Here is a 22355-nt window from a genome sequence, read left to right as displayed (position 1 = left end):
GTACACATTAGTTTTTGACTTCTAGTGAAAATTGTTTTCTTTACAAATAACTCTCTCACTGAACCAGCACAGCCAATCCCTCAACATGTTTGTACTCTCTGCTCATATTGTTTTCATGTTAAATAATTTTTTGCTTTTTAAAGAACTTATTTTAACATTGCATTCAGCAACAAACAAATCATGCCTAACAAAAAAAGTTCAATATGTAATTGCATTACATTTCTTCACGTCAATATACGGGCCGCAAGTAGGAGTGACGTGGGCCACAAGTGGCCCCCGGGCCGAAAGTTTGAGACCCCTGCTTTAGAATGACCCATACATAAGGTTTGTAGAGACTTACCAAGATAGAACCCATTGTGTCTGATTGTGAAACAGTGTTATTGTTTTTTTTAAAAAACATTATATAATTAGTACTTGCTTCTTTAAATGTTGCTGTCCATATTTACATGTAAATGTTGCCCTGGTTTCAGTACATCAGTGAAATGTTATGTCAGGCAGTTCAAATAAAAGAGCTTACTTGACTCAATTGTTAGGGAGACATAGTTGACACTAAATGCCTAAATGACATCTTATGTATTAGGTATTACGTTTTCACCATTTCTCTGTCTATCTAGGTGGGAGATAATCGCTGTCTGCTGCAGTCGCTGAAAGATTCCCCTTATTACCGCAGCTTCCAGGACAAGGTCAGGTCAAGGTCTTTAAATCTATGAATAAACTTTAAGTGCTTAATTTTTTTTTATGTATGGAAAAAGTACTTTTCACATACCTTTCTCAGCTTGTATTGGTACATGCAGTTTAAAAAAAAAAATTGGTTCATTTATATATTAACATTTAATCCCTGATGAAGAAACTGTGACAAAGGTTTGAGTATTTACTCCATGTATATCCAGGTCAGTCTGTGGGAAGTTCGTCTGTCTGACTTGGATGAGTATCTGCTCAGTCTGAATGCCATCCAGAGGCGCTGGGTTTATTTGGAGCCCATTTTTGGACGAGGAGCATTGCCCCGAGAGGAGGCTCGCTTCAAACGAGTTGATGAAGACTTCAGGTACAGTGTGTGCAGCTCTGTGTAATAACACAAATGAAGCGTTTGCCCATTTAGGCACAATGGTGGCTAACACTGATACTTACTGATACAGCAAGAACGTTCCTGATTTGGACCTTTCCTTCTGGTGTTTGAATGTGCACACTCACTACGAGTGCATGAGTTTTCTTTGGGTAGTCTAGCTTCCTCTGACAGTTGAAAGACTTCCATGTTTGCAATGTATAGAACAAAACACTATTTGACTGTGTGGTTAAATGTGGCTTGTAGTCTGAAGCACTTTGAGTGTTCAGTAAGATTAGAAAACCACTATATACTACATGTGATAATATACCAACTACATGTGGCTTCTCTTTTGCTGACAAATAGAAACTGGCATAACTGAACATTTTCTCGCTCCGTGTCTTAGGTCTATAATGTCAGACATCCAGAGAGACAACAGAGTTGTTTCTCTGAGTTCGAGGGCTGGCATCAGAAACTCCCTCGTCACCATACTGGACCAACTACAGCGCTGCCAAAAGTCACTCAATGAGTTCCTGGAGGTGAATACGCACGTGTGAAAAGACATTTGCTTTCTTTCACATGGGTTTCAAATATCACCACTACCTAAATGTGGTTTTGTGTCTGCATCACAGGAGAAACGGTCTGCCTTCCCACGGTTCTATTTCATTGGAGATGATGATCTGTTAGAAATTCTTGGGCAGGCCACCAACCCTAGTGTCATCCAGTCACACCTAAAAAAACTCTTTGCAGGTCAGAGACATGTGTGTTCTTACATTCTGTTGTTGCTGATGATCGTTTGCATTTATCTGCTGTTGCTCTGTCTTCTGCCTGTTTTTCCCCTTTTGTTATATTTGTTCATATTGTTTGAATCATAGTGGATAGTGAAGGTAGTCTGCATATATATTCCCTTTGCAGGCATCCACAGTGTTGTGTTTGATGAGCAATGCCAGCACATTGTCGCCATGTGTTCTTTGGAGGGAGAAATTGTGCCACTCAGAAATATTGTACACATTTCCAGCCTTGTGGAGGTAAAGCTATGAATGTATATAGATGGATAAATAGTATTATCATTGTTGGAGATCTAAGGAGGTACTTGTAGTATGTTTATCCTTTTTAAAAATGTATTCAAAGCAACACAAATGTGTATTCATTTTAAATGTTTTATACGCTTTTTCTTTGAACCTTCCTTTGTGGTTCTGCATAAACAGTTTTCCTTCGTTTCTAGGTGTGGTTAAGTGAGCTGTCTGTGGAAATGAAGGAGACCCTAAAGCACTTGCTGTATGAATGTGTGTCGGCAGCAAAGAAAGGGGAAGTGGACCCCTCTTGTTATCCATCACAGGTGCACAACTGCCTTTTAAAAATATTCTTTAAAGCTTGTGATGTAAAAGAAAATACGTTTTTTTCTCCCCAGCATTAAACAATGTTGCATTTTTTCGTGTAGATCCTGTGTCTGGCTGAGCAAATCCAATTTACTGAAGATGTGGAAAGAGCTATAAAAGAACAAAATTTGCATCAGTTGGAGTTGGAGCTTAACAGCAAATTAGAAGTCTATACCACAGTGGACACCAGCTCTGATAACACAGGTAGGGACCACATTTGTGTTTAAGCATCGGGGAAGATAAAGTATGTGTGCCCATTCAGACCGGTGTAACGTTTCCCTGAACTACATGAAATTCTGCACACATGATATGGATTTTATTTAACATATACGTTTAGCTTAGTGTGTGCATACAAGGATAAAAAAAAAAACTTACAGTTAAAAGCAATTTATAACCAAAATTAATGAATAAACATCAAATCTGTGATTATTACAACCAGCCAGTTTCTTTCTTCTTCTTCTTATTTCCACTCCTCCCTTTAGGGATGGCCATAACAAGTCATCTTACTCTCACTTTATCCCTAGCATCTTCTTCTGTCACACAAACCCTCTGCAGGCCCTCCTTTATTTCATGCCTGAACCTTTTATGTGGACTTCCTCTTTTCTTTTTGCCTGGTAGCTGTCTTCAACATCCTTTGCCCAACATATCCACTACCTCTCTTTTGCTCATGTCCAAAACAGTCTCAGCCTTGCATCTCTGACTTCATCTCCTATCCCAGCTGCCATAGGGCGAGAGGTTGGGTACATGCTGGACAGGTTGCCAGTCTGTCACAGGGCTAACACAGAGAGACAGACAACCATTCACACTGACATTCACATATGAAGCATATTAGAGCCAATCACCAATTAACCTAACCCTACTAACATGTCTGTCTTTGGAGTGCTTGAGGAAGCCGTAGTATCTGGACAGAACCCACACAGACACGAGGAGAACAAGGAAACTCCACACAGAAAGGCCCTGGCCAGATCCAGGACCATCTTACTGTTAGGCTTTGAGGCAACAGTAATCACCATGTCACTGTGTTCACCAGTGTTTCTACAGTTTTTCTTCCTCTAATCCAAGTATTCAGCTAAACGTAGACGCTAGCTTTAACATTATATATAAAGTGATACAAGTTTATACAACTGATATATAAAAGCAGGGCTACTTGAGTGGAGTCCTATGACCCCTAGTGGCCATATTCACAATTAGCATTGCCAATATTGACTGGTTACGATCTCTGACATAAGGGTAATACACAGAAAGACAGAAGAAGTTGTGATAAACAGAAACTACGCAATGTTTTTTCCCCAAGAGGTCTTAAAATATTCACGTCTTTGCCCCACACTTGATGTGTGATTTTTCTTTCTCTCTCTGTGGTTATTTCTACAGCAAATTTCACAACCCTTATTTTAGTTTTTGACCTTTCTGTGAGAGTCCAGATAAACAATTGCTACTTAATATGTGTACTTAATCTAAATCAGATACTGATCCAAATCTCAGGCTTGGTTGAATCTGTTGAGATTATGAGATGAGAGGGAAATTAATTCCAAATGAGTGTATCACTCATAGTCTCCTAGGAAGCTGCAAAGGGGCAGTAGTACGCTTTAAATCTGTAGGCAACATAACTGACAGGCGAATTTAATGACCCGGGGATGAATATATGGCTGCATAAAGCATAACAGCCGACTTTTGCCTCAGAACTCAAATCTGCTTTACTTTTAGATTTAAACAAGTTACTCATTCATGAGATGAAAGCGCCAGCAGTACCGACATTTCACAGGACATTGGCGTTCTGGGAAATGGTCAAATTCCAAATCTCTTCTGTCATTTTCTTCATGCTTAACTTCAGCGTGTGGGCTAAATTTGCTTTTAGACTTTTTCACACAGTTGTAGAATACCTTTTATTTTAGTACAGCACTGGATTATATTATATGGAGATATTATATTCTTACATGCACACCTTTTCCATTTATGCCTGTAGCAGTTATTTCCATGATAATACATTATTAAATTACTGGCTTCTGTGTAAAAAACCAAAATATATGGCAATGTTTCTTAGAGATTTCATTAGATAGGACTGACACGCCTAGGTGGTGATGTACTGTAATATTGCAAGTGCTGTTTCTTTTAGCTGTTAAAGAAAAAAAAGAAGGCTTTGGAGTAATTCACTTCTTGTGTCAGGATGGCGCCTGGGGAAGTTTTCATTTTGTTTTCTACTGAAAATGACAAGCTGTATCAAATTGGGGGCTTTTGATAGCTGAAAAGGTTACTATGACTAAACCAGTGTAAAGGATGCAAAGGCTCATTTTGGACTATTTTGGGTGGTCGTGTTGCTTATTAGTTTTAACTTAACTAATAATGTCTTACTTTTGCTCGTTTATGATTCATTTTGAGAGGAAATCATGGATGCAGGACACCGTTGTGAAAAGGGGTTAAAAAGGGTAAAATCCCTATGTGATGTGCTTTCTTTTAACACCAGTTTGTCTCAAGTGGCTATAAAGTGCTGGTACTGATTAAAGCAGCCAAAGTAATGGCAAGAAAGACAATCTAATTACCCAGTCTGCCTAAAATGTCCATAAACTCCACAGGAAGTGAGGAGCCATTTGCTGGTGAGGCAAGACAGGATACATTTGGCAGGATACATTTGGCATACATTTGCTGAAGTAATTTGTATGCATCTCTAGCTAGGCTGACACTATTGATGCATACTTGTCAACAAGACTATAAAAGATGCATAAAAGGTGGCTTGAAGTGGTCATTCTCAGCTTCAGAGATAAATGTAAAAAGGAGTGTAGCCATAATTGATTTTGGGGGGTTGCTAGGCAAAAAAAAATACACATATAAACAGACCCAGAAGCACCAGTGCTCTCTCTGGGCCTTTGTTCGGACTGAGGGAAAGCAGAAAATATTCCTGTGGTCTGACAGGTCAAAATTTAAAACTCTTAGAAATCCTCCAGGCTAAACAGAAGGGCCATCACTCACTTGTTGTAAGCACACAGTACAAAAGCCAGCATCCTCGATGGTATCAGTGCGCATTAGTGCACAGGGCACGGGCAACTTGCCCATACTGAAAGGCCCTTTTAATACTGAATGATATGTATGTGGTTTCTTTGGCCTTTAAAAGAACATTTACTGCTTTCCAGCGATGTCTTTTGGGGAGAAGGCCTTGCTTATTTCTGTTATATAAGCTCAAATGCTACTTTTTAATACAAATTACAATCCCCTGAAGTCAAGAACTGACACCTGTTTGGAATGATCACCACTTTACCAAAAGAAAGAGAGAGAAATCCCATATCAAGCAAGAATGTAAAATTCAGGGTTAGAGCTGCTGGTCTAATCAGTTCCATAAAACTTGAACAGTGATGAACTGAAGAGGTAATGCAGCACTGTTTTTAATGTTTAAATGTGTTGCCTGAGTCATACTGAAAAAAATCATATTGTTCATTTCAGAGTTTCTCAGTTCTACACGGTGGTTTATTCAAATTCAATACACTATTGTAACAAATATTAACTATTTCCTGGCCTGGTTAAATCCAGCACCCTGCGTTTACAGATACAATGCTCTTTTATGTCAGAAATGTGTTATTTGTGTACTTTTACAGGTTCTGACACCCTAAAATTTATGCATGTCTCCTTGTACAGAGTCTAGTGTCCTGCAATTGAAGCTGAAGGCCTTGATCCTGGATATTATCCACAACATCAGTGTGGTGAAGCAACTTAACCAGGCAGGAGTTACCACTACTGATGCCTGGGCCTGGAAGAAGCAGCTTCGGTTCTATATGGGGCCGGACCAATGCTGTCACATACATATGGTGGATGCACAATTCAGCTATACCTATGAATACCAGGTGTGATATAGTGCAAACGTGTTGTATATGCGTTCCTCTTTTCAATTACACAAATGGAACAAACCAAAACATTCAGTGATGTTTCCTGCACTCCAGTTAATCTTTACTTGACATTTTGTTTTGCTAATTAAGAATATTAAACCACAGGAAATTAAATCTGCTTTCTTAGCATTCATTTTACAGCACATTGACTTGCAAGGGAGGAAAGCAGCAGACATTTTCAACAGCAAGTTGTGCCATCTGTTATTAGTCTATTTTTACAGATGATAAATGACTGACATCATGTCTAATTTTATAACCATAACAAAAATTATTATATTCATAAGTAACAACCAAAAAAAGGAAACCAAATATCTAAATCTAGCCAAAATATGCCAAGGGTTTAATATTCAGGTGAAGCCTTATAACATTTTGTTCATTCTGTAGCTACTTTCAGTATGACCCAGGTAAGGTAGTATTAGGAGCACATACATTTTCTTAATCTCAGTTTATATCAGTAATAATTACACTATAGGCACGAGTTTGGGGGCTGGATCAGCTTCATCACAAGCTATCGTTAAACAGCTTTTGCAGTGTGGCAGGCTGCAGTATCCCGCTTATGGGAGCTGTTGTGTAGGTGTTGATCAATGTATTTGAACCTATTTTTTTAACCTTTGGGGGGCACTGTTTATGCAGGGATAAGGAGCACGTGTAATACAGTGCCTTCTTGCATTTCCACTCTGCAGTTTTCTACAACCACATCCAGACTCCCGTTTACTTTTCTTTTCTTTGCCCGTCCATCATTCATTTGTCACATCTTTCCTTTTCCATTCATTTCCTTTATTTTTTGACGAGTTTGTTTCAGTCTCCATCGTGTCCCTTCACCCATATCTCCGATGCTGTCTGGCCAACATCACTTTCCTTTGCTGTCTTTATTCCTAATTTTAATCTTTAATCTTATCTCTTACTTCCTCCCAGGGGAATGTGGCTAAGCTGGTGCACACTCCACTGACTGATAAATGCTACCTGACTCTGACCCAGGCAATGAAGATGGGGCTCGGGGGGAACCCTTATGGGCCAGCCGGCACAGGCAAGACTGAGTCCGTCAAAGCCTTAGGAGGGCTGTTTGGACGTCAAGTGCTGGTGTTCAACTGTGACGAGGTGTATAGATGCTTCTGTGAAAAGCAAAAAATATATACAAAGCGAAAGCTACAACTAAAGACATGTGGATACAATATATCCATGAATCACATATGTGCAGTAGTAGACACACACATACACTAACCTTTTGATTAGTCCACACACATGCGCAAACAAAGTAGGTTTGCAAATTGAGTACAAATGACAACGACTTTTTTTTTTGGTCTGTTTTCCAGGGTATCGATGTGAAGTCAATGGGACGGATCTTTGTGGGGTTGGTGAAGTGTGGAGCATGGGGCTGCTTTGACGAGTTTAACCGTTTAGAGGAAGCAGTACTGTCTGCAGTTTCCATGCAGATTCAGGCCATTCAAGACTCTCTCAAACACCATAAGAACACATGCGATCTGCTAGGGAAGGAGGTCAGAAAATAAACAAATGCAGACAAAAGCAATAATGCTGAACACCAGGTCATTCTGATTTCTCAAGCCCACCTCAGTAATTTATGACGCTTTCTCATAAATAAATAATTATTTTTTTTCTATTTTTTTTTAACTGTCTTTCAGTCAAATCAGTCCCACAGTAAATTATTTATGTTTTCATATATGGCGTAAAAACTGGATTTGTCATAATTCAAGAAGGAACTGCTTAAACTTTACTCGTGCCAGTTTTAAAAAATCATAATATTGAGAAGAACATGTTCTTCCTTTCTTCATCCTCTAGGTGGAATTGGACCCTAATTCTGGAGTCTTTATCACATTAAACCCGGCAGGAAAAGGCTATGGAGGCAGACAGAAACTTCCAGACAACCTAAAGCAACTGTTCAGGCCTGTGGCCATGAGCAGGCCAGACAATGAGCTCATTGCTGAAGTCATCCTCTACTCCGAGGGCTTCAAAAATGGAGAAATACTGGGATGCAAACTGGTAGCAATCTTCAACCTGGCAAGGTAGAATTAAGTCATTTTTGGTTTGGATTAGGGTCAAATTGACATGCAATGTGCTTCACCTGTGTAGTTTGATATCTGTGTTGTGTGTGATTTTTGTGTTTCACGTGTTATTATTAGATGGACTTTACGTTTTAGCATTAATAGTATGCAGTTGCTTGATTTTTGTGGATAAATTACCCTTTCTGCTTCCCACCACTGACTGTTACAGGCAATGCTACCGCCAACTGCGAGTGTGTGATGTGTAAAAATGTGCCTTTATTTCTTTCTCCAGAGAGTTGTTGACTCCTCAGCAACACTATGACTGGGGTTTGCGAGCTCTAAAGACAGTGCTGAAGGCCTGCGGCGGTCTTTTGCAGCAACACAGAAGGAATCGCAACAAAGAAAAGAGTAAGACCCCCTCTGGGTGTTTTTCCTTTTTTTTTAATATAGATTATTTCTGTGAGGCATTTTTATTTTTTCTTCTCCAATATTGTGTCAAGAAAGTTTTGAGGGGGTGCCAGTATAGCTCACTGGGTTGAGCAGGCAACTCATATGCCACAAGGTTATTCCAGAGACCAAGGTTTGATTTCGTACCGGGCCAATTGCTACATCCCTTCCCCCTGCTCTCCCCAACCTTTCTTGTCCACCTTCAGCCTGTCACATCATTACAACGGCTAAAAAGGCCAAAAATGTATTTTAAAAGAAAGTTAGGAGGAAATGGGTTCATCTTTGACTCAAAATCAAACTCTTTGCCAAGTACAAAGGGTCAAAACTTTAACAATGCAAAGTACTGGGATTTTTATAAAATACACTGTGTTTTATTCGGGTTTATAATTACACAACATTAATGGCAGACTTTCATTATATTCAGGCAGCACCTGATGATTTGATTGATGATTTATTTCTGTCTGAAGCAGAGGTTGTGCTAATTTGTGAAATCATTTGGTGGGATGAGAATGAAATCTATACTTAAGAGGGAGCTGCACATAATCTGATAAATTGCCTTAAGCCACTTGAGTCAACACTGATTGAGACTACAAGTCTGAAAGTTATGGGCTGCATATTTGTTTAGTCAATTTACACATTCTTTATTCTAGTCCTACAGATGAGTTACAGTGATGTATTGTACATAATTAGAAAGAACATCCCTCTGGGTAGAGTTTTGAAAGTCTACTGTTGTATTCAAGACATGTCTCATCTGGAGGCTGAATTTAAACAAACAGACACACTTTTTTAGGGGTTCTTGGCTGTTGCTGTTTCTCCAGCTAAAGAACTTTTTGGTATGGGCTCCTCTCACTCCCCCTGTGGGCAGCTGCTGCACAGATGCTTCAAAGCTGCCCTGGCTAATGATGACCTTGGGAGCTAAACAAAAGGCCTTAAGTTACCTCGATGCCTCATACTGGGACCACTGGTCTGTTGTTGGCAGAGGGAAACATTATGATGTGTGGTTTTCACACTCCTGACAAGATTTCTAATGAGAAATTAAAGTCAACATTTCATCCACTGGTGTGTCACTCAGCTGGATCCAAGGGATTAGCAGTGACTTGGGGTAATTGTGATTGGGTAAAGTTGGGCCATTTAATTAACATAAAAAGCAGCTATGTGTAAAACTTCTGCTCCTTGATAGAGAACACATATTGTATGGGATATCATATCCCCTCATGGTATATGTCAAGAACAGAGTTCAGGTCCTCAGATTATTATTATTATTATTTTTTAATATCGGTTGTTCACCCTAACCCTGGGATACACCCAGAACCTATAGGAGAAATTATATTTTCCATATGGGAATACTTTGGGGTACGGGATCCCTCAGGAGTAACTGAGGGATCCCAAAGTGTCGAGTCTCACTGAGTGAGAGGATGTCTGGTTAGCCTGCTGCCACTGTAACATGACTTCATATAAGCAAAAGAGGATGGATAGATGTTAAAAAATATATAGTTCAATCCATTGTGTTTATTGGAGACCGGACTCTTGTCCTGGTGAAGGATCATTCAACACATCATAAATAAATATATCTCAAAGGCAAAGTAAGCGTAACTGTGCTGTCATGTAACATCCAAACCACGCTTTTAATATCATCTGATTGTTTTAATCGACTAAAGTTAAAGGAGCCCAAAAGACTATTGACACTTTTAATAATAATAACACCCTTTGTCAGACTGACATATTTGGCTCATTGGGGTTATTGAAAAAGAATCCACAAGTAAACTTGTCAAAGTTTTAGCCTCTTCAGACTTTTTAACTTCTTCATCCACCTCAGAAGTAGATGAAGCTGTAACAGAAATCTCGACGCAGTCTCTGATAATAAAAAAAAAAGTGGCAACTTTTCTAAGTCTAGTTGAAAATCTACTTTTTGGAAGTGCTGAAACTGCTATACTGATAGCAACCTTTGGACCTGAGGGATAGAAAGTTTTCGAGTTGACGTAACGCATCGGAAGATAAGGTTACAGTTAAAAATTTGACTGGTCTGGAGATGCTTATCCTTTGCTCAACAGAGATACAATAAAAGTGTTTGGCTTATCTGTGCCTCTTTGTGTGGATATCTATTGAATGCAGCCGGATAAACACCACGAGTATACTTAAACAGAAGGCTTTAGTGTCCAGCTCTTTTTCTGTGCACATGCTGCGCTTGCCCTCTAAGTATTCTAGTACGGACATGCCATGAATTGACATTTAGCTCAAGCACTTTCCCTAAAAACTTTTCTTCCCTCAGGTTTTTCACTTGTCTGTACTTTTGTCCTTCTGCATTCTCTCGTCCTCAAAACACTTTGCCAGAGCGTTGTTGTTTACCTCTTCAGCATTTCTTCCTCAGTTCCTGCTCCCTCCTCTAACCTCTTGTTAGCGCTCTCTTTCTCTGATACCTGGCTGTCGATGTTGCTCTCGTCCCGCTCGTTCGCAATCGGTGCCCTCTTTTTCTCACCCCAAAGGTCCCCTTCATGCCTCTTGTTTTCAATAACCTCCCCCACTTCTACCTTGGTTTTACTCACCCTTTCCCTGATTCTATCATTCTTTCCTTTAAATCTTTCTCTTCCTCCACCACCCACCTTTTATCTGTCCAACACACAAACACACACACACACACACACACACACACACACACACACACACACACACACACACACACACACACACACACACACACACAGATTCACAGACACATCGTGTGAACCTCTTGTCTGTCGATGAGTCCCTGAGGTTTTTCCTTGTGTTTGTCTCTGTATGTAGTCTGGCCAAGTGCGCTTCTCTGCAGAAAGACAAGAGATCAAAAGTATTGACAGTGTATTAAATCGTGACAAGTTTTGGTAATTAGCACATTTTTCACTGGGGACATTTGCAAGAGCAAGCCAATACTAAACTTTCCTCACCTTGTTTTTATATAATTTCCTATTTTTTTTTTCTTTTCATTCAGCATATTGCCTTTTTCATAGTTTATAGCTGTTTTATAGTGTTAACCATACTCTTATTCAAATTCAAATTTTATTTGTCACACACACACAACCATACACAGTATGACATGGGGGTGAAATGCTTGTAGCTGTACAATGCCCGACCATTAAATGACAGAAAAAAAGTTTTACAATATTTACAATTTACAGGTCACTACAAAATTTACAAATTAACTTAGGAATTTACAGTAAAGAATGTGCAAATAGCAGAAGAGATTATAAAGATTATAAAGATTATAAATTATAGGAATTATAGGATTATAGGAAATGTGTGGTGGTGCGTGTGGTGATGTGATGTGTGTGAGAGTCCAGACTTATAGTGAATATTTTTTATGAGTATTTATAGTGAGTATTTTTTATGCTTATCCCTGTTTTGGATTGAAATTAAATTTATATTAATTTCTTTTCTTTCTCTAACTCATTTTCTCTCTCTGTCCATCTACTTGCAGTTGAAGAGAGTAGTCTGGTAGTGCAGGCCTTAAGACTGAACACAATGTCCAAGCTGACCTTTGCCGATAGCTCTCGGTTTGATGCTCTGGTGAGAGATGTCTTCTCTGGGGTTGATTTCACTGACGTGGAGGACCAGATACTAACACATGCACTGGAACAAGTTTATAAGGAGGCACAGCTTGAACTTATACCCAGCCAGGTGTGTATATGAAGAATTCTAATAAATACTATGTGAACTGACGTTGTTTGTTAGAAAGATGGTATAAGAAAATCAGAGATAGTTAAATGGAGTAATTGTTGTCATTTATAGCTAAAGAAGGCATTGGAGCTAAATGAACAGCTAAGACAACGTATGGGCGTAGTTGTTGTCGGGCCAAGCGGAGCAGGCAAGTCCACACTGTGGAGGATGCTCAGGGCGGCTCTCGGCAAGACAGGAAAAGTGGTGAGTAGAGGGAGAACCTCTCCTCTTGAATTTAATGCTGTAACTGGAAAAAGTGATGTAATATAAGTCCTCTAAAATTACATTATGCACTGTCTGGGTTCCAGTGTTATTTAGCATATAAAAGAATCTAAAAAGCGACATTTTCAAAATTAAAGAAATTCTGCCTTGAGTTCCTTGCCAATTCACTTTTTTTTTGTTTGGTAGGTGAAGCAGTACACAATGAATCCTAAGGCCATGCCCAGACAACAGTTGTTGGGACATATAGACATGGACACCAGAGAGTGGTCTGATGGCGTCCTCACCCACAGTGCCAGGAACGTGGTCAAAGAATCTCAGGGTAATAAGAGAGGGACACCACTGGTTTGTGATTAACCAGATGTTTGACATTGTTGCCCACTGAAACTGGAAAAGCGTTTGGCCATCACCAGAATCATCCAATTTCAAAGTGCTTTAATTCTGCAATGTTAAGTACTTGTGAACAAGTTTTGTATGTAAAACTTTTGAAATCAGATGATTCTTTCAGACACACCCTGTATCGTCATTAATATCCTGTATGCATGCGTTGTAAACATACGCATGTGTATTTGTGTTTTCTAGAGGTGAATTCTTGGATCGTGTGTGATGGCGACATTGATCCTGAGTGGATTGAGAGTCTGAATTCTGTCCTTGATGATAATCGACTGTTAACCATGCCCAGTGGCGAACGCATCCAGTTTGGACCTAATGTTAACTTCCTGTTTGAGACTCATGACCTCAGCTGTGCCTCACCAGCTACCATATCCCGCATGGGCATGATCTTTCTCAGGTCAGTCAGCCTATGCAGAAAGAGTTTTAAGCATTTATTTCTACCAAATTCCACCTTTTCAGTACTTGTCTCACTGGCATTTTACTTCCTCATATCTAAAGTGATGAGGACATTGATGTGGGTGCCTTGGTGAAGTCGTGGTTAAAGGGTCAGCCAGAAGAGTGTCACAATAATCTTGAAAACTGGCTGGGCGATTACTTCCAAAGATCTCTGGACTGGGTCCTCAAGCAGGTCAGCGTCCCACTGCTACACAGTGCATGAAAAGCAGTCACATCTTTTCATTGTTCTAAATGTTAAACACATCTTTTGTTTGGAACCTGACACAGTGGTGTCATCAGTGCGTATGCACTGAGCAACTTAGAACCTTGATCAGTTAACTTCATTTATACTTACCAGTATTTATTAGGATATATTTAATTGGTAACATTATGAAAGTGCAATCAAGTAACTGAAATGACTTGTGACCTTTCAGCTCAATGAACAGATTCATTTATTATTTCCTTCTAATTTACATAATCCTTACAGACTGGATTTTTCTTTTGCTCAACCGGTTTATTTGAAAATCTTAAAAGATCTTTGATCCTTACATCTGTATGCTGTTCTTTCTCTCTCCTCATCAGAATGACTTTGTGGTGGAAACTAGTTTAGTGGGCACAGTGTTCAATTGCCTGTCTCACCTCAATGCTGTGAAGGAGAGGGGCCAGTTCATCGTTGGTCTACTGAGAGGTATGGGAGGAAACCTCAACCTCAAAACACGACAGGAGTTTGCCAAAGAGGTGAGGACCTCATTTTGTTCTCGTTTGGTATCAATAGAGGTTGAGTTCAAGAACAGTTTTATGTTTGGATTTAAATTGTATTCATGTCTTAATTGTAACTGCTGCAAATTATAAGGATGGATAACCAGCTAATGTTTGTCTTTATGTCTTTTCACTCCTGTAGTTGCTGAGCTGGGCCAGGGAAAGCCCACCAGACCCCAGAAAACCATTGGATACTTACTATAACACTGACAGTGGTCATCTAGCAAGTTACATGTTCCAGCGTCCTGAGGGTCTCACGCTGGAGCAGTTCTCGCATACACACATGCTACCTGTGATTGAGACTCCAGGCATGCAGAGAGGTCTGCAGGGTTTCTCTCCTTGGCTCACCACACAGCACAGGCAGCCCTTCATGGTCGTAGGGCCAGAGGGTTGTGGAAAGGGGTAATTACTTCTGGATCCATATACAAAAACACATTAAAAACCATTTAGCCCTTCACAAAGCCATGATTGCTGAACAACTGTTACATTACCTTACATTATCCTGACTTAAGATCAAATGGCATTCTGTGGAAGCAATTCACAAAGGGTATTTTTTTTATTCTATCCTCATGTTAGCCTTTAGTACAAAAATCACTGGTGAGGTCAGAGTGTGCAGTGTGGTTTGTGAGACAGAGGCACTCAAATATGAATGCTCAGAATGACACAATCACATAATCAACAGTGAAATCAAAGCTGCTTTTATTCAAGACTTGACCTTTCTTGTAAAGGCACTGAAAGCTCAGAATAAAGATCTTTGGGTGTGTGCGCGCGCTGTTTGTGCTTGGGATTGTGTACGTGTACACATCAAGTTCTGAACTGCCCCACAAGTAATTGTGTCCCTCCCCTAGGTATAAAAGAGCAAGGGTCCCTCAGTTTGCCTTTTACACTCCACTTTTGTATCTTTCAGTCTTTTCTTTTCTCATCCTCATGCCCTGCCTCACTTTGTCTGAAACATTACAGTGCCAGTAAGGCACGGGATTTGTCAACTTAGTCTTCTGATAAAAGTACAGATTTTCTGATAATGACTGTGCATGCCCATGAACACGTCATATTTACTTTCTTTAATTTTCTTTTGAGTCAAAGGTAAACAATTTTCTTGACGTCCCAAAAGTTTAATGTGGCAGTAACACAGATTTCATCCTCTTATCCTTTCTTGTTGTCCTTAGATCAGCTTAAAAATGGGTGAAGCTGAACTGTTTAAAACATTTAAGCATATGGATGAACTGTTGCCATCCTCTGCGCTCATGTCTCACCTCACGTACTTTGAGTTCTTGTGTGTTTCCTGACCTTATTCTGTTCGTCCTGTTCAGCATGCTCCTGCGCTACGCCTTCTCTCGGCTGCGTTCCACCCAAGTTGCTGTGGTTCACTGCAGCGCCCAGACATCATCACGCCACGTCCTACAGAAACTGAGCCAGACGTGCCTGTTGCTCAGCTCTAACACTGGTCGAGTTTTCAGACCCAAGGACTGCGAGAACTTGGTCCTTTATTTAAAAGACATCAACCTACCCAAACCGGACAAGTGGGGGACCAGCAACCTCACTGCCTTCCTCCAGCAGGTAAAAAAGACAGATAAATTAAAAAGTCAGTCAATGGCTGGATGTGTTGGAAACAGTTTTGATACAAGTGCCCACTCTCAGAAACTTAGACTTTAAGACTGTTTCATGTCCACCACCAAGCATCACAATATATATTAACCTTTCTTTCAGGTGTTGACCTATAAGGGGTTCTATGATGAAAATCTGGAGTGGGTCAGTCTTGAGAACATACAAGTGGTGGCCTCCATGTCCACAGGGGGTGCTGTTGGGACACATTCACTCACAACCCGCTTCTCTTCTATAGTACGCATCTGCACAATAGAGTAAGTACAAAACAAGCAACATTTAAGTAAATACCAGTAAAACAGCACTTTGTCATTGTTCCCATCTCTCTCCGTTTCTCTGCTTGGGCTCCTTCAAACTTGACAGTGATTCATTCTTGTTATCCTACTGTTTACCTGACTTTAGTTATCCAGACAGGGAGCAGCTGCAGACTATCTACTCAGTTTACCTGCAGCCAGTTCTCCAGCACAGCCTGGGCAGCCAGGCAGCCTGGGCCAGCACAGGGAAAACACACCAGCTGGCTGGGTCTCTTGTGCAGCTCTATGAACAGGTATTGCATTTCACAGGGTGTTCATTCAAGTTTATAAACAGGTTTGTAAAAACACACTTTTCCTGAGATACAAAGAGCATAAAAAAGGCACAAAGAAATCTGAGTAATTCCAGATTAAAACAGTCTCTATGTGATGCAAAATCACACTGTCCAAGTCCTTGTATTTTCACAGATATCCATTTTTAACTAATGGGTATTAGCCAAGTTCTCTCCAGTCTTTTCAAAAGCACATTAGGTTTTCACATAATTCGTGCCGGTTTTATTACAGGTACAGGCATTACATTGTAGAGACTTGTGCATAAGATAACTTGACACTCAGAAATGTGTCCAGATGAATGCTGAGATTTTGCTTTCATGATGTTAGAAAATATCAGTTAAAGAAATCTGTTGTGTTGTTATTCGCCTTCATAGGAGCTTCTTACTGTTTTATTGCAGCCACAAATGTCAGATATTCTCAGTAATTGTGACATTTTCAAGTTATTATGCATTTGTGTACGCACTTAGGGGGGAATGTTTGTTCTGTTGCTATTTTGATATTGCTCTTCACGTCATTGGATTAAAGATGGATTATAAATGCAGCGTAGTGATAAATGTGGAAATTCAGGTGCTTATTTTTAATCGTGTCATCTTTTTGCATATCTAGTTTGCGGTAGATAGAAATGTGTAATAAAAAGGGGTTTTAGCTGTATCCTATAGATATTTACTCACAGCCACTTTATTAAGTCAAAGTCAAAGTTTGTTTATATAGCACAATTAAAAGACTAGTGTACATCAAAGTGCTTCACAATAAAACCGCAATGCGGGCAGAACAAAGAACCTTATTAGGAACACAGTTTTATCAAGTGATTGTGATGTTCAAGAAACCAGTTTGAGATGATTTGAGCTTTGTGGCATGGTGCTTTATCCTGCTGGAAGCAGCCATCAGAAGACACATACATTGTGGTAATAAAGCATGTATACAAGGTCAACAAAGAAAATATCCCCCACATCGTTACACCACTACCATTAATAGAAAAAAACGATGGATCTGTTCTATGTTCAAAATCAATTAAGTCATTTTTCTCCCTGTTCTGATGCTCGGTTTGAAGTTCAGTATATGCCTAAATGCATCAATTTGCTGCCATGTGGTTTTTTGTGTTAACAATCAGTTAATTAAGTTGATTAATAAACTGTCTGCTGAGTGTATAATAATATAATATAATAACCCCTTTCTGTATTTTCTTCTTTCCTGTTAGGTAAAAGCCAAGTTCACAGTGGATGACCACAGCCATTATGTGTTTACACCTTGTATTCTCACAGAATGGGTTCTCAGCCTGCTGCGGTATGACCTCACTGCAGGTAACTAAAATCAAACCAAAAATAGATCGATATAAATATGTATGTGTTTTAGCAAACAGAGTAAGATTTATGAGGTTAAGATTTTTCAAATAACACGGCCCAGCCTTCTCTAAGTTAAAAACTTAGGGGACTATTTTGAGGCACTAGTCACTACACATACAAAAGCAGAAGGTTGAATTTAATGACCCACTGATTCACTACTAATTTCTTAGTTTATTCATATTGCTGAGTAACATTAATAATTCCATTTTAATGCCAGAATAATACAAAAAAATACAGCCCCACAGAGTTAGTTACTCGTCTGTGTTCTTTCAGCTCAGAGCCACCGTTTCTGTCTCTCACCTTTTTCCTTCTTTCTGTCGGCCTCTCTCTGATTCCTCTCTTCTCTTTCCTCAGTCCCTTTCTGCCACTCGTCTGTCTCTCACTCTTTCATCATCCTCTCCCTTTGCTGTCCTTTCATTTCTCCTTCTGTCACTCTTTCTCTCCTTCTGCAATGTGTTCCTGCTGTGATAGTGAGTCCAATCATTTATTTTAATTAAACACGTCAGCAGAGAAACTTCCCTTTTCCTGTCCTCATCAGTTTTTACTTTCTTTTTTTCTTTCTGAATTCTCTGCCTGGTTTGCTGCTTACCTTCTTTTTGGTATGTAAAAAAAAAAAAATCCTTATTCTTTATATTTCTTCTGTGCCTGCAGTGAATTTGAGCTTGAATAAAGTCCTTTAGGCAGTGTTATCTGTGCTTCCTAGTTTTATTTGATGTGTTTTAGAAGTGATGGGTTGATACTGAGACTGGATACTGTCACAGATGCTGACATACCACTTATACAATTTCACTAAAACATCAGTGTAAAAATACCAAAAAAATAACATATCTTTGAGGCCATTTAAGAACATCTGTTGCCGTTATGTAGAGTATCCACAAGAGAGCACTGACAAGTTTTAGATGGATGCAGCTCGTGGAGCCCATTCTGTATATACTCAGAAGTGTACAAATTATAAATTAGAATTGCTTTTTGTTTGTTTTTGTGGTCATTGCTTTTTTATTAAACAGCCAATATTGTTAATTATTCATATTAACAAATATCAATATCAGTGTTTGCCTTAAAACTCCAAAATAAGCGAGGATTTATTTACCTTACTGCTGGTGGCCGGAATCATTATAAAGTGGATTTTGGAAATCAAAAGTCATTGGAATAAAAAAAAAAATGCAGGAAAAATTTACATTTATTTATTTTTTTCCTGTAATGGTTTTTAGAATTTAATTTGCTAGGAAAACCCCAGAGACAGAACTGTGTCTGTGTTTGTCACTTTTCAGTATTTTCAGGCACTGTCGAAACCAGTGTTCTATAGTACCACAAATCTGGCTTGTCCCTCCAGTTTTCAGCAAGTAGCACTCTGCTGTTTCGTGGGGAAATTTATTACATATGTGTGATCCAGGGAGGTGGTTTTGTCATACTGAGCATTGTCAAAAACAGCCCTTTGACTCATATTAAATCCTGAGTAATAGTGTGATTATTATGAAACTAAATGCCAGGTTTAGGCAGACTAAAATTCGGATTGTATATTTAACGTATACATTTAGCTAACACCTGGTATGAGATCACCTAAATATTAAAATTATCGGGGAAGGGGGGGGGGTCTAACAAAATGAATAAATCTTAATTTTGTGTAAATGTGTAAAGGTCTTTTTTTAACTATATTCTGTTAAGTCTTAATTCATATATGTGTGTGTGTGTGTGTGTGTGTGTGTGTGTGTATCTCACTGGTTCCCTTTAGCTCAATCTAATGTGACAGACAGCGTGTTGGAGGTGGTAGCATACGAGGCCAGGAGGCTCTTCAGAGACCGACTAGTTTCCTCCAAAGACCTTCACACCTTTGATAACATCCTCTCCTCCATCATACGAGGGGACTGGAGCTCTGATGCTCTAGATAACATGACTGGTATGGGATGGCTGTGCTCTTGCTTCTAAGTCATAAGCCAAATATTAGGTCTGACCATGAAAGACTATTACTGAACGAGGCTTTTAAGCAGTTAATGTCAATATTACTGGCTGGGCATGTCTGAATGAAAACAGTATATGATTAGAGCGCTTTTTGACAGCTCTGCATATATATTTACATGTGGCAATATCTCTGTTAATGGTCTGTTTTGAATAATAAACTAGTAATGATTTTAATTATTGATTTTTTTTCCATTTGCTTTGCTTGCTTTCAGTGTGTCAACAGAGCCAACTCTGTGCCTAGTAGTATGTCTTATTCACTGATTGATAGAGTTCTGAGATTTCTTCTGGATAATACCAGAATGACATCTAGTGTTGTCCATGTTGTACACAAGCTTTACTTTGGACGCTGTGATGTTAAAAAGAAATAGTAAAAGATAAACCCGACCCTTCTGTTCCCTGAAGGAGAGGAACGAGGTACAACACATAAGTATGGGATATCACGCCCTTGCGTGTCCTGGCTGAAGAAACCTTTATTCACGCCTTTAAAGCAGATGACATGTGATGACATGCGCAAGGCCCCGCCTGCGCATATAGCCGCTGTCATCACAGTCATCCCTCAGTTCGATAGCCGCTCTTCACCGAGCCAAACTTCTCAGTGGGGCCACCTTGTGTTGTACCTCATTCCTCTCCTTCAGGGAACAGAAGTTATAGACATAACTATTCGTTCTCTTTCAGTCGATTCACTCGGTACAACACATAAGTATGGGACATATATATACGCCCCGCAGAGCAGCCACCGAAGCGGAATCGGACCACCACCACCTTAGTGTGCAGTAGACCCAGCAGAAAGGACAGTATGATCCACTGAAGGGGCTATAACGTCCAACCGATAAAACTGGACAAACATGTGCGGTGATGCCCAACTAGCTGCCGCACAAATATCAGCTACAGGCACCCCTTTAAAAAGAGCCCATGAGGTCGCCATCCCCCTGGTGGAATGAGCTCTCACCCCCTGGGGCAAAGCAAGATCTTTGGTGCTGTACGCCAGTGAGATAGCTTCTATACTCCAGTGGGACAGCCTCTGTTTAGACAGAGCTCTACCTCTAGTTGGATTAGTGAAACAGACAGACAGCTGACTAGCTCCTCAGATGCAAAAGGAGGGGACCAAAGCTCAGCAACTCAAACTCCATTGAGCTATAAGATGCAGGCATGATCTTGGGAAAATAGGCAGCATTTGGACGCAATACGACCTTGTGGTCATCAGGAGAGAACTGTGTGCAGGAGGGATGCACAGACAGCGCATGAAGGTCACCCACTCCCTTTGCCAAAGCCAAAGCGAGAAGTAATGCAGTGTTATATGATCCACAGACTCAATGGGTTCAAACGGGGGGTTACAAAGGGCCTCCAGCACCAAAGACAAGTCCCAAGCAGGGACACTGGACTTAAGCACGGGTCTTAGCCGGTGAACCCGTTTCAGAAAACGTATGGCAAAGGGATGTGCACCTGGTGTCACCCCGTCAAAACCAATATGACAAGCAGATATAGCTTCTAAATAAACCTTAATTCTCGAAAATGAAAGGCCCTTATCCAGCAGCTCCTGCAAGAATGTCAAAACATCCACAATAGAGCACTGAAATGGGAGAGTGTGGCGGACCTGGCACCATTGCTCGAAAGCTCGCCATTTGTAAGCATACAAGCCTCTAGTAGATGAGGCCCTAGCGCTCTGAATTGTCGCTATCACACTAGGTGGCAAACCCTTAGCAATCAAGTTTAACCTCTCAGCAGGTAAGCATGAAGGCGCCACAGATCTGGCTGCGGATGAACCACTTCTCCTACCGCTGAGAGAAGAGGTCCCTGCAGAGAGGACCTTGTGGGCCACCAAGGGGCCACTAGAACAGAGAGAGAGACTGCCGACGCACTCTCTCTAGAACTGGAGATATCATTTCCACTGGGGGAAATGCATACAGGAGCACGTCTGGCCATTGGTGCGCTAGCGCGTCCAAGCCCAAGGGTGCATCGTGGTCGATTATGGAGAAGAACAGGGGGCAGTGAGTATTTGGAGGTAAAAAGATCTATTTGCACCTTGCCAAATAGATCCCAAATCTGAGCCACTATTAAAGGGTGTAACCTCCATTCTATCACCAGAGCCCGGGCTCCCTCCAAGGACGGAGAGCTAGCATGCAAGATGCGGTTACCGTCAGCCTCCTCCGGAGGTGACGTGATGCAAACAGGCGGTGAGAGAGAGTCCAGCGTTGAAACGCTCTCATCTTTAACTGTCCAAGTGGCACTATGGCGATCATAGATGACATCATGCCCAACAAATGTAATATTGTCTGGAAACGCAGTCTGCGTCCCAGCTGAAACTGAGCGAGGCAGCGATGAAACCAGCCACTCTGTTCTCAGACAAACGTGCTGGAAAGCGAGCATATTTCCAAACCGAGGAAAGAAATCAGCTGACTTGGGATTAGCAAGCTCTTTTGAAAGTTCACAGAGAACCCCAGTGTCTGAATGTGTGACAGAACCAGCGACAGCTGTGTCTCCGCCTGCTCTCTGGAGCAAGCTACGAGAGCCCAGTCGTCTAGGTAGGCTAAGATGCGGATTCCTCTCTCTCTGAGGGGCAAAATGTGCGCTGCCTCGGCACATTTTGCAAAACTGCGAAGAGCGAGCAACAGCCCGAACAGCAGCGCCAGG

General features: G+C 40.5%; 1 protein-coding gene across 5 annotated transcripts in view; it reads left to right on the top strand.

Annotated features, from left to right (window-relative positions):
- dync2h1 (dynein cytoplasmic 2 heavy chain 1) overlaps nt 1–22355 on the top strand; it is a 117885-nt gene that overhangs the window by 18926 nt on the left and 76604 nt on the right. For 4 of the 5 annotated variants that reach the window (XM_084949962.1, XM_084949964.1, XM_084949961.1 and 1 more), the window contains exons 29-52: nt 615–688; nt 896–1045; nt 1449–1581; nt 1675–1792; nt 1958–2070; nt 2268–2381; nt 2484–2625; nt 6046–6251; nt 7209–7391; nt 7607–7789; nt 8091–8314; nt 8586–8701; nt 12192–12391; nt 12503–12634; nt 12839–12971; nt 13232–13439; nt 13541–13670; nt 14060–14215; nt 14379–14638; nt 15547–15793; nt 15944–16095; nt 16241–16385; nt 17621–17723; nt 19498–19662. In XM_084949962.1, coding sequence (XP_084806088.1) covers nt 615–688; nt 896–1045; nt 1449–1581; nt 1675–1792; nt 1958–2070; nt 2268–2381; nt 2484–2625; nt 6046–6251; nt 7209–7391; nt 7607–7789; nt 8091–8314; nt 8586–8701; nt 12192–12391; nt 12503–12634; nt 12839–12971; nt 13232–13439; nt 13541–13670; nt 14060–14215; nt 14379–14638; nt 15547–15793; nt 15944–16095; nt 16241–16385; nt 17621–17723; nt 19498–19662 — 3787 coding nt within the window. The remainder of the gene's footprint in view (nt 1–614; nt 689–895; nt 1046–1448; nt 1582–1674; nt 1793–1957; nt 2071–2267; nt 2382–2483; nt 2626–6045; nt 6252–7208; nt 7392–7606; nt 7790–8090; nt 8315–8585; nt 8702–12191; nt 12392–12502; nt 12635–12838; nt 12972–13231; nt 13440–13540; nt 13671–14059; nt 14216–14378; nt 14639–15546; nt 15794–15943; nt 16096–16240; nt 16386–17620; nt 17724–19497; nt 19663–22355) is intronic. The other variant, XM_084949963.1, reaches the window with a different exon arrangement.

The sequence above is a fragment of the Perissodus microlepis genome, chromosome 14 (genome assembly GCF_051167445.1).
Source record: "Perissodus microlepis isolate ML-2025 ecotype Zambia chromosome 14, ASM5116744v1, whole genome shotgun sequence".
Classification (NCBI taxonomy): domain Eukaryota; kingdom Metazoa; phylum Chordata; class Actinopteri; order Cichliformes; family Cichlidae; genus Perissodus; species Perissodus microlepis.
The sequence above is the reverse complement of the archived record's forward strand: the minus strand, read 5'-3'. Positions and strand labels throughout refer to the sequence as shown.